Genomic DNA, 12,973 nt, shown 5'->3' with positions numbered 1-12,973 from the left:
AGAGATGAATTATCTGAAGCCTCTTTAGCCTCCTTGGTAGCTATTTATTGCCCACCTCTGTGTCTTACCGGACATCCTTGTGGTCATCAGATGAAGACTTTTTGGAATGTGCTAACAGACCCCCAGCTTCCACCAACCCAAAGGCAGAGAATGGCATCAGGTAACATCTGAAGCTTACAGCAGAGATTTCCCCACCGGGCCATAACCTTGCCTGTCTGAGGTTTCCTAGTGAAAGGGTGACTTGACCTATGACTCTCTGTTCAGTGACCATAAAACCTTCATGAAGCTGTTAACACATCGGAACACGGACTTTGGGGTAACCTGAATTTGTGTGCCCAGGCCATGGTCACTCATTTGGCTCCAGAATAAGCTGTCTCCTCTCCCCTTTGGGGTGTGTTTTGCTACATCGACATTATGGCCTTCCTGCCCCAGTCTCCTGGGTGTTTGGATTCTATGCCTGAACATCCACACTGGGCAAATCTCCCTTTCTTAAAATCAGTGGACTTGGGGCCTTGATTATATCTGCAAAACCCCGTCATAGCAGCTCCTAGGCCAGTGTTTGGGAGAAAGTGTGGGCACCAGGAAGTGAGAATCTTGGAGACTCCTAGAACTCTATCTACGACAGGTGACAGTTATCTGGACCAACGGGGCTATGGGTGGTCAGCATTTGTGTATTCATAAAACAGAGCTTGACAGGTTTCATAATGTGTCCACTAGGTCTTCCAGATATTTATTTTTATTTATTTGTTTGCAAGGAGAGAGAGAAAGAAAGAAAGAGAGAGAGAGAGAGAAAATGGTCATGCCAGGCCCCGCTTGCTGCTGCAAATAGACCCCAGATGAATGGATCACTTTGCGCATCTGGCTTTATGTAGGTACTGGGAACTCGAACCCAGGCTGGTAGACTTTGCAAGCAAGCGGTTTAGCCACTGAGGCATCTCTCCAGCCCCCATGTAGCTTCATAAGCACCCTAGAATCACACTAGAATTTGCTATTGGTTAAATACACCACAGAAAGAAGGGGGGACTCTTGTCAGCAAACTCATGGAATCCCGTGTTCACTGCGTTGACGAAAGTGGATGAATTCAGTTCAGATGACACAAAAGCGCTGCAGCCCAACATAAGCCGGAGCACAGGCTCATCTGACCTGCCACGCGGTGGGTAAAGTATGCGCCTTTGCACCGTTCGCCTCACCTCCTTGCCTCTTTTCTCTTTTCCAGGTAGGGTCTCATTCCAGCTCAGGCTGACCTGGAACTTCCTATGTAGTCTCAGGGTGGCCTCGAACTCATGGCAATCCTCTTAGCCTGCCTCCCGAGCGCTGGGATGAAAGGCGTGCGCCACCACACCCGGCTCCCCTTTTCTTTTTAATAAGAGTGAGAATCCAGGTGTCGAACACTGACATGTTTTCGGAAAAAAATTGTTTTGCTTCTGCCCGAGCTGTGAATCCAAAAAGAATACCTCAAATGCTGCCCTCCCGCGGAGGCCTTTCTGACCCTTCTCATTCACTGGCTCCAGCCTAGAACAGACACAGTTCCGCAGTTTAGGGGTCCAGCCCCAACAATGGGGTGCTCATCACAGGCTGTGGGAGGAAAGACACTGAAGGGGTTAACAGTAATATTTTGCAAATTGAGCCAAGTGGAGAAAAAATACATTAGCATAAGAAAAGACAGCCGGTGGGGGGGGGGGATTTTTCCACTAAAATGTTGGGTACTGAGAGCTCTGTGTTACCAAGGGAGGCTGGAGAAGAAAACTGTGGTGTCTGTGTATTCTGGAAATACACGGCCATTGTGTCCGTCCTATCGATGAGAAAGCCCCTCGGTTAGAGAAATAGGGTCTGCGAGCCCCTCGAGGGAGGAAAGCTGAGGCTGGACACGCCGAGGACGTCGCAAGGGCACCTCGGGGAGCTGGCTGAAGAGCAGCCGTCTATCGGGGCTGCGGGAGAGGGGCTGCGGGAGAGGGGCTGCAGAGAGCCCAAGCGACGCCTCCGAGATGACTTTATGTTTCACCACCCTGAGCCCCAGATGTCTTCAATCAATTTAGCTCAAATTTAACTGTGTCCAGCAACGACTGGATGTAATTAGCAGCTGTTTCCTTTCTAGTAGTACCTAGACGTATTTAAATATGGCTGGGTAGTAAACATACATTTTGGAGCTATAGTTATTTTTGCTCGTTGAAATATTCAAAATAAATGTTAAAGTTTCTCACTTTTTTTTTTTTTTTTTCCCGAGGTAGGGTTTCACCAGGTGGCACCTGTGTCTGGAGTTCTTTTGCAATGGCTGGAGGTCTTGATGCACCCATTTTCCCTCTCAGTCTATCTGCTTCTCTCTCGCCAATAAATAAATGGAAATTATATGTGTGTGTGTATGTATGTGCATATATATATATATATATGCACATATATACATACACACATATATAATATATATACTATATATATAAATATACTATATATTTAAATGATTATAAATCCACACCCATTTTAATGTGAACTTGGAACCTTTATTTCCCAAACTTATTCATAGGATATGGGAAAGGAGCCAGTATATAGAAGTCATTCATTCAGAAATAATACATCGCTCACATGCCCACAGGAGGGTACTGTATTTAGTGTGTGTGTGTGTGTGTGTGTGTGTGTGTGTGTGTATATATATATATATATATATTTGGTGTGCGTATGTGTATAGATGTATTTAGTGTGTATGTGTGTGTGAGAACTGATACTTAGCTACCAAATATTTTCTCAGTGCTGTAATGGATGCTTTCTTTCTGAGGAGGGTTTTTACTCTCACCCGGGCTCTTTCCTAAGTTTCTGCCACCACACTCTGTCCCCGTGAGGAGGCAAGTGATGTGCGGCATGAGGCCAGGAGGCGGAGGGAGGCCGGCGGAGCAGGAGGAGCAGCGCTGGGCAGGCCTTCACGAGGCTTCTCGTCCTCTCAGTCAGGAAGCCACACTGCCGTCTTCTCCGATTTCCTTTCACTGAGTCTCGCACCCGATTCCATTTCCCAGCCTCACTCTCTTTGGTGCTGATGTTCCAAGGAATGACATAGTATTAATTTTCTTTCTTTTACAGCATGGAGAGTTAAGTGTTGATGCCATAGATAAATTAACTCACAGATATCAGAATCCATGGTAAGTACATATGAGCATAGTTTAAGTTAATTAATGACCTTCCTTCCTAAACTAGGAAGAGTTCACTGTTAAAAAAAATATATTTATTTGAGAGAGAAAGAAGCCAACACAGAGAGAGAATGGGAATGCCAGGCCTCTAGCCACTGCAATAAACTCCAGACGTATGTGCCACCTTGTGCATCTGGCTTTACATACATACTGGGGAATCAAACCCGGTCCTTAGCTCTAGCTCAGCTGACCTGGAATTTACTATGTGGTCTCAGGGTGGCCTCGAATTCACGGAGATCCTCCTACCTCTGCCTCCTGAGTGCTGGGATTAAAGGCGTGTGCCACCACGCCCAGCTAAGAGTTAAGTTTTAAAGCATACTACTACTTTAATTTCATTGTTTCATAATGACTTGAGGATATAAAATTATGCATTTGTAGTTCTAATGAACAGAATAAATTTTGCTATGTGCTGGTTTAGTGAGGGAAAGAGATGTAGTGAAACCAGCATCGTTAGCATGAAAAGCCGGTAGATCCAAGCCTGCAGCTATTAAGAATGACCCCTGGACAAATAGGTAAATAATGCTTTCTGTGGGCAAAACCATATTTTTTAGTTAAAAAGACCTCCTTTCATGTTGTTGGCCTAGAAACCATAATAAGGGTAGCCTTGGTTAATAAGCATATTCCTACTGCAGTCACATAATGGCTTGAATTCATGTTGCTTGAAGGTGGCTTCTAATGACAATTAAGCAGCGTAGGTGTGTTAGACCGTGGACAAGAGCAAACGCAGGGCGGCGTCTCCGCCGGGTGGACAGTTCTGATCCCCGAGAGACGGGAGCAGCCAGCACGCTCTCGCCAGACCGCGCGGTCGATGCCGTCTTTGTTGTCTGGGATTTTGGAGGTGAGGGCTTGGGGGCTACTTTTCTCGTTTTTTTTTTTTTTAATCCCTGGAGGATACAGTTAGTAACATGTCTCTTTCTGCCATGATGCAACAAGATAAAGTATATCACAGGAAATAGACTTCAAACCACATGTGTAAAACATATCAGGACCATCGAAGGTCTCACAGGGTAATTTCTAGAACTTTACAGGCACAACCTTTATTTAAAGCTATTCGGAAAGAGTTACACTGAATTGCCTACAAGGCACATTCTCTTTAAAATATTCCACTCTAAAATACTTAGTAGCAGAGGCTAGTAAGTTGAAAAGGAGATATAAAGGGAAGAGAAAGGAAGGGAGGAGGGTACTTAATAGGTTGCTATTGTATATATGTAAGTACAATGATTGAGATGGGGAGGTAATATGATGGAGAATGGAATTTCAAAGGGGAAAGTGTGTGTGGGGGGGTATGACCATGGGATATTTTTTATAATCACGGAAAATGTTAATAAAAATTGTGAAAAGAAAAAAAATGGGCTGGAGAGATGACTTAGTGGCTAAGTGCTTGCCTGTGAAGCCTAAGGACCCTGGTTTGAGGCTCGGCTCCCCAGGTCCCACGTTAGCCAGATTCACAGGGGGGCGCACGCGTCTGGAGTTTGTTTGCAGAGACTGGAAGCCCTGGCGCTCCCATTCTCTCTCTCTCCCTCTATCTGTCTTTCTCTCTGTGTCTGTCACTCTCAAATAAATAAATAAAAAATTAAAAAAAAAACTATTTATTAAAAAAAAAATCGGGCTGGAGAGATGGCTTAGCGGTTAAGCACTTGCCTGTGAAGCCTAAGGACCCTGGTTCGAGGCTCAGTTCCCCAGGTCCCACGTTAGCCAGATGCACAAGGGGGCGCACGCATCTGGAGTTCGTTTGCAGGGGCTGGAAGCCCTGGCGCGCCCATTCTCTCTCTCTCCCTCTATCTGTCTTTCTCTCTGTGTCTGTCGCTCTCAAATAAAAAAAAAAAAAATTAAAAGAAAAAAAATATTCCATTCCACTTGTTTAAATACTATTGCTTAGGCTAGAGACATGACTCCATGTTTAAAGGTGTTTGCTTGTAGATATCATTGTTTTATTTACTCCAGATACTCTTCCAAATAGTTCTTGGGAAAGAAACTATTAAAGGCTATGGGAAATCGAGGAAACTAACAATTATTGGTGATGAAAATGTAGAAAGTTGTTACATTCATTTAAACATAAAAATCTTGTTGGAAAATATCTGAGAAATATTGAAGCTTTGAACAGTATACTTAGATGAAAGAATATTAGTTATTTTTATTTCTAGGGGCTGTTCTATTCTTTTATTTTGTTTGTTTCTTTTGAGGTTGGGTCTTCCTCTAGCCCAAGTTGACCTGGTACACTCATCTGATAGTCCCAGGCTGGCCTCGAATTCACAGCTATCTGCCTGTCTCTGCCTTCCAAATGCTGGGGTTAAAGGCATGAGCCACCACACCCGGCCTGGGACTATTCTTTTTTGTTTTTTTCGAGGCAGGGTCTCACTCTGGTCCAGGCTGCCCTGGAATTCACTATGTAGTCTCCACGTGGCCTCAAACTCACAGTGATCCTTCTACCTCTGCCTCCTGAGTGCTCGGATTAAAGGTGTGCATCCAGCTCTATTATTATTATTATTTTTTAATGAGAGAGAGAAAGAGAATATTGGCATGCCAGCCACTGAAATTGAACTTCAGACACATATGCCACCTTGTGCAAATGTGTGACCTTGCATGCTTACATCACCTTGTGTGTCTGGCTTACATGGGACTTGGAGAGTCAAACATGGGCCTTAGGCTTTGCAGGCAAGGGCCTTAATTACTAAGCCATCTCTCTAGCCCCTATTGTTTTTAAATTTGTTTATTTATTTATTTATTTGAGAAAGAGAGAGAGAAAATATAGGTGTTCTAGGGCCTCTTACTGCTGCAAATGAAAACCAGACACATGTGCCATTTTGTGCATCTGGCTTTACATGGGTACTGGGTACTCAAATCTGGACTGGCAAGCTTTGTAAGGAAGTGGCTAACCACTGATCCATCTCCCCAGCCTGGACAATACTATGAATTATACCAGGTTGTAAGAATGTAAAATATTTATGTAAAGGTCTTTTTACTTAGGGGGTTTCAGATTCAGTTGGGAAATTGAGCACAGATATAAGAAGAAAAGGAGCAAAACCAGTATTCATAGTTGAATCGTGTATTAATCAGCTTCCCATTATGGTAACGAATTTCTGAGGTAAATGACTTATAAGGGGGAAAAAGATTCATTTAACTCAGTTTTGGAGATCCGAATCCATGCTTAGTTGGGTCTGTTGCTTTCAGACAAAGCTGTTTCCTCATAGCCTGAATGTGACAAAGAAGCAGAAGAAAGAACTGGGGCTCCAAAATCCCTCTTGAGGCACACACCTGTATCAGTCAGTGTTCTCTAGAGGAACAGAACCGGTAGAATTAATAGTATTAAAGGGGGATTCTGCAGTCCAGCAACAGCACTCTGCAGGCTTGAGAGTCAAGGAACCCAGTAGCTGCTCAGTCCCCGTAGCTGGAGGCCTCCGCAGTCCTCATCCGGCACTGAAGGCCACTATTATACCAGTAGGCACATTTGGCCTGGTAGGGGTCTTATTTTTTTAAATTTAATTAATTAACTTACTTACTGGAGAGAGAGAAAGAGGCAGATACAGAGAAGGGGCACACCAGGGCCTCAAGACACTGCAAATGAACTCCAGACGCATGTACCACCTTGTGCACGTGACTTCTGTGGATACTGGGGATTCAAACCTGGGTCCTTCGGGTTTGCAGGCAAGGACCTTAACCACTAAGCCAACTCTCCAGCCTGGGTATCCTATTTCTGACAAGTCAGATGCCAGTTTCCTAGAAAATACTTTTCTTTCTTTCTTTCTTTCTTTCTTTCTTTCTTTCTTTCTTTCTTTCTTTCTTTCTTTTTTGGTTTTTGGTTTTTGGTTTTTGGTTTTTGGTTTTTGGTTTTTAAGGCAGGGTCTCACTCTAGCCCAGGCTGATCTGGAATTCACTATGGAGTCTCAGGCTGGCCTTGAACTCACGGGGATCCTCCTACCTCTGCCTCCCGAGTGCTGGGATTAAAGGCGTGCGCCACCACACCCAGCATGAAAACACTTTTCTTTTGAGATTCTAAGTACTTGCCCTTTTCAGAAGCCATTCACCTCCCTCCTGAGCTAGCAAGAGACTCGGAATGGGAAGCTGAGTCTGGTGGGTGCAAGGGGGCCCCACCCTGTGTTCTCAGCATTGGACTGAGGGCTGGCGATTATGTGGACACGATTAACATGCGGCCTTCCAGCCACGTTTCCTGTCCTGCTCCTCTGAGGCCGCAGCGGTCACTCCAGCGCGGCACCCCTCTGTGGAAAGGACTGCTGCATTCTGTAGTCACAGTGGTGAACGCTATTCTTGCTCCACGCGTATCCAGGGAAGAGAGAGACATTGGAACAAGTATGTGGGTTTTAATCAATGGTGTGTTATGCAATGAATTAGGTCTTTTAAAAATTTTTTTTTTAAATATTTAGCCAGGCGTGGTGCTGCAGGCCTTTAATCCCAGCACTGGGAGGCAGAGGAAGGAAGATCACTGCAAGTTCAAGGCCACCCTGAGACTTCATAGTGAATTCCAGGTCAGCCTGGGCTAGAGTGAGACCCTACCTTGAAAAACCAAGGAAAAAAAAAGTTATTTATTTATTTATTTTATTTATTTTTTTTTTTTGAGAGAGAGAGAGAGAGAGACAGAGGAAGAGGCAGTGAGAAAGACAGAATGGGCATGCCAGGGCCTCCAGCCACTGCAAACAAACTCCAGACGCATGTACCCCCTTGTGCATCTGGCTTACGTGGGTCCTGGCGAATCGAACTGGGGTCCTTAGGCTTTGCAGGCAAACACCTTAACTGCTAGGCCATTTCCCCAGCCCAGGTCTCTTTTTTTTTTGAGATGGAGTCTCATTCTAGCCAAGGCTAGAAGCCTATGTATTCACTATGTAGTCTCAGGCTGGCCTTGAATGTACAGCAATCCTCCTGCCACTGCGTCCTGGAGTGCTGGGATTAAAGGGCAGACTCTGGTCCAGTAGACAAGGTACCCAACAAAGGTGCCAGACACCATGACAGGCGGGGTTAAGGGAGAGAAGGAGGACGCAGCCGTGCCAGGCCCCGAGAGGCGAGAGCACACAGGGGAGCAGGCATGGGGGGCTGCAGGCAAGGGCCAGGAGCAGCCGGTGGGCTCACAGTGCCGTGGAGAAGCGCATCCTAGGACGGCTATCAAGGAAGGGAGGAGAGGAATTTTCCTTTATTATAAGAATTTTAATGCTACTTGTATGCATTATGTTTTTAAATTATTATGCTGACACTGAGAAGAAGCAGTATTTACCTAAGTACCTGAGCCAATACTGTATTTGGTAAAAATAAAACCATACTAATCATACTGTGAGAAAAATAGCAATAGTCAACTAAGATTTTAATAAGGAGGGGGGGCTTGTAAATTGCAAACAAAAATTCCAATCTGAAGCCAGGACTTGCCGTGCTAAGGAAACAGTCCCAGGCGTGAGTAAGAAGCCTTTTGTTCCTCCTCAGGGTGGAAGGGGTGCCTTTGTTTGGCGTGAGCTGGGTCGGGTGGAAATCTGTCAGTGCTGTTCCCTACGAAACAGGGCCAGAGCCCCTTGTGAGGCTGCCCAGACCCAATGACAGTCACTCTTTAAAAAATGTATTGGTAGATAAGTGCACGCTTGTGTCTCGCAGTTATTTTCCTCAGAGCACCCGTAAATTCTGACAGCTTGCTATTTTTAAAGCTGTCAGTGCCTGGAACATTGGAGAGATTTCTGTGAGCAGAAAGCAGAGAAAGTCTGCAATTTTTGAGAGACTCAGTATCCATCCCTAGTTTGCCCTTCTGGACTGGTAACTCAAAGCTCTCTTTCCTCCTCTTTCCTCTCCCACCTGTGCGTTCTCTCCAGGTAGGGGAGAGGGAGGGAGTCCTCGGCAAGCCACAGCCCATCCCCACCTCCTGGTTTACCCACTCAGAAGATACCCAGGGGCTGCCTAGATGGCAGGGACTTGCTAGTCCTGGGGACTCAGGACACGACCCCAGCCCCTCCCCTCCTGTATCCTCCCAGACGAGACAGGAGTAGTCCCATACATGACTGGTTTTTTGTTTTGTTTTGTTTGGGTTTGGGTTTTGTTTTAGTTTTTCAAGGTAAGGTATTGCTAACCCAAGCTGACCTGGAATTCGCTGTGCAGTCTCAGAGTGGCCTTGAACTCATGTTGATCCTCCTACCTCTGCCTCTTGAGTGCTGGGATTAAAGACATGCGCCACCATGCCCAGCTGTGATGGAAGATTTGATTGCAACCACAGGAGATGCCCTGAGAAGAAATGCAGGGTGGGCATAAATGTCCAATGAATGAGTATTTCTCATCTCAGCTTGGATCACGTGGAGCAAAGGACAAGACACAACGGATCTCGGCGAGCTATTGGTTACATTAGAGCTTAAGCCAGCTAAGAGACAGTGGTGCCCCCCTAAGGAAGAAAATGTGCTGGCCTAACAGTGCCCAGATGGGGACAAAGTTCACTTCATGTCAAGCATAGCATTTCACTGCTGGACCTGGATAGTTCATGATGTGGGAAACAAACCCAGGCCTGTCTGTCCTAGGTGCTGAGAAAGAGGAACTGTCCATCATCTATAGTCCCTCAGCACCTCAGACATCAGACCGTAGCCCTTTGTATGTTTCAGGACCCCAGGACCGCCCAGTGAGCCGCGGCTAGACCTCATAAAATGATGAGTGGCAATTGACTCAAAGCTCAGACTTCAAAGTTCAAATAAACAGCTGGGCAAAAACGAGAGACCCCTGCGAACAGAGCTGGCGGCGCTGGGAGAGCACAGGCAACGGGAAAACAGGGCCGGGGTGGTGCTCAGGATGTTTCGTTTCTTTATCATTGTTTTTTTAATTTTTTAAATTTCATTTATTTATTTGCAAGGAGAGACACAGAACGGGTGTGCCGGGGCCTCTAGTTGCTGTAAATGAATACCAGATGCATATGCCTCCTTGTGCATCTGGTTGTGTATGGATATCGGGGAATTGAACACAGGTTGTTAGACTTTGAAGCGTTAGCAGCTGAGCTATCTCTCCAGCCATGAATTATTTTTTCATTCCAGGCACAGTCCCACTCTAATCCAGGCTAACCTGAAACTCACTCTTCCGACCAGGCTAGTCTCAAACTCATGGTGATTCTCCTACCTCTTACCAGGGTGTAAAGATTAAAGACATGGGGCACAACACCCAACTCATCTTGTAAGTCCAGAAATATGCCCTAAGCATGATAATTTCAAATGTTTTTATATTCATCAACATTTATGCAAGTGGCTAATGAAAGATGAGAAATATCATTCAGCTTATTTTGGTATTAACCCATGAAACAACAGACAGTCATGGCATGTTTCAGCTGCTGAGATTTCAGAATAATAACCCATCACTACTCAGACTATGAAATAATAACCCATCCCTGTCAGCTTTGGTGTGCTGGGATTACAGAATCATAACCCATTCTGTTCACTGTGATACCGTGTTTCTGGTTTTCATTATTTCATCTACATTTTCTCTTCCCCCTGCTTAATACCCTCAGTTTTCCATGCCTGGACTGTTCTGTAGGTAGCACATTGAAAATGGAGAGATTTAGGATTAATTCCCACTATCTTTTGAAATGTAAGCTCTGTCTCATGGAGTTGGCATAACAATCAAAAGCCAGCAGTTAAAGGTGCTTACTTGTAAAGCTGGTGGCCTAGGCTTCAGTTCCCCAGGACCCACGGAAAGCCAGATGCACAAAGTGGTGGGTGTGTCTGGACATCATTTGCAGTAGCAGGAAGCCATGCTCTTTCTCTCTCTCTCATAAATAAAGATGGTTTTAAAAAGAATCAAAAGAAATTGTCTGACAACATCCACATGCATCTGATCTACAGAAATGTAGCTCCTTTTCTCCCTCATTTCAAGAGAGGTTCAAAATCATCATAGAGATGACCACTTTTTCTTTAGGGATCTCTACTAACTTAAAAATCATCACCTTAAAATAGAATAATTCTAGCATGGTGGTGCTCGCCTTTAATCCCAGCACTGGGGGCAGAGGTTAGGAGGATCTGAGCTCAAGGCCACCCTGAGACTACATAGTGAATTCCAGGTCAGCCTGAGCTAGAGTGAGACTCTACCTTGAATCCCCCCAAAAAAGACAAACAACAAAACAAAATAGATTAATTCTAATTTTATTCTCTTCTATAAAACATCTAGCACAACAGCTTGTTTTGAGATGATGTTATTTGCTCTCTTGTTTAAAAGAATGATCATTTTTTAAGCTTTTTTTTCCCTCCAGACTTCTTTTCAGGAGAAGTAATACCATTTTAAAGAAGTTGGGTTTGGGCTGGAGAGATGGCTTAGCGGTTAAGCGCTTGCCTGTGAAGCCTAAGGACCCCGGTTCGAGGCTCAGTTCCCCAGGTCCCACGTTAGCCAGATGCACCAGGGGGCGCACAGGTCTGGAGTTCGTTTGCAGTGGCTGGAAGCCCTGGTGCGTCCATTCTCTCTCTCTCCCTCTATCTGTCATTCTTCCTGTGTCTGTCACTCTCAAAGAAATAAATTTTAAAAAAATGAACAACAACAACAACAACAAAAAGCGAACGTTTAAGAAGTTGGGTTTGGTAGAATTTTAGCTATTAGCTATTAGGTGAATTTCTTGCTTAGAGCACACAGCTTCCTTAGGAAATCGTGAGGTCTGTGGATGGTGGGTGCCAAACTTACTTGTTGAAAGCAGGGATGAGGAAGAGATTTGGGGCATTCTGGTGTGATATGTGAAGACTAAGGGTCTATAGACATCCCACTCTGAATGCACCTGGTCTCATCTGAAGACTATGAAAAGAAATCAAGTGTCCTTTTATCAGAGGGACACTAAAGTTTATGCTCAGGGCCTAGAGCGATGGCTTAGTGGGTTAAGGTGCTTGGCTGCAGAGCTTAAAGACCCATGTTCAACTCTCCAGCTCCCACATAACCCAGATGCATAAAGGTGAGGCAAGTGTAAGGTCGCACATGCCCACTAAGTGGTGCAAGCGCTGGAGTTTGATTTCAGTGGCTAATGCCCTGGTGAGTCAATTCTCTCCTTTCTCTCTCTTTGTCTCTCACTCTCACATAATAAAAAACGGCTGTCTTTTGAGCTTGCCTCAAAAAAAAAAAAAAAAAAAAAACATGCTCAGAATGAAAGTTCTTCAGCACTTATATTTTTCCTAACTATTTAAAAAAATTTTGGGGGGGCTGGAGAGATGGCTTAGCGGTTAAGCACTTGCCTGTGAAGCCCAAGGACCCTGGTTCAAGGCTTGATTCCCCAGGACCCACATTAGCCAGATGCACAAGGGGACGCATGCGTCTGGAGTTCATTTTTGTTTAATTTTCAAGGAGGGGTCTCGTTCTAGCCCAGGCTGACCTGAAATTCACTATGTAGTCTCAGGGTGGCCTTGAACTCACGTTGATCCTCCTACCTTTGACTCCTAAGTGCTGAGATTAAAGGCGTGCACCACCACGCCCAGTTTATGTATTTATTTTTTAATTGGGACTTTTAACATATGAGCATACTGTAATTTCGTCACATTCCTATCAGATAATGCTCTTTTGTCCCTTATCCCTCATCCCCATTGCACTGAGGGTCCTCTGTAAGGCTCCTGGGGGTATGGCCAGCCTCAGGAATGCTGGACTTAGACCCCAAAGTGCTGCTATTTAAAGATGGGACCCCCATGCTCAGACAAATCCCCTCAGAGCACAGCTGCATTGTATTCGACAATACAAAGAGTCCATCTCAGCCTCAGCAGCAGTGTGTAAAGACGCTCCATGCTGCGGCTGGTTTTCTGTCTAGCAGCCTAAAGGCTAACGTATTAAAATTCAAAGCTGGATTACATGGTGGGCGGCAGAACAAATGTTTTCTC

The 12,973-nt window shown here is 45.0% G+C and overlaps 1 protein-coding gene across 1 annotated transcript in view; it reads left to right on the top strand.

Annotated features, from left to right (window-relative positions):
- Positions 1–12,973, top strand: part of C12H4orf45 (chromosome 12 C4orf45 homolog) — a 76,531-nt gene that overhangs the window by 48,177 nt on the left and 15,381 nt on the right. Inside the window, exon 3 of the mRNA XM_012948174.1 lies at positions 3,067–3,125. Coding sequence (XP_012803628.1) covers positions 3,067–3,125 — 59 coding nt within the window. The remainder of the gene's footprint in view (positions 1–3,066; positions 3,126–12,973) is intronic.

The sequence above is a fragment of the Jaculus jaculus genome, chromosome 12, assembly GCF_020740685.1.
Source record: "Jaculus jaculus isolate mJacJac1 chromosome 12, mJacJac1.mat.Y.cur, whole genome shotgun sequence".
NCBI classification, from domain to species: Eukaryota; Metazoa; Chordata; class Mammalia; order Rodentia; family Dipodidae; genus Jaculus; species Jaculus jaculus.
Note: the sequence above shows the minus strand (reverse complement) of the source record. Positions and strands in the feature narration are given on the sequence as shown.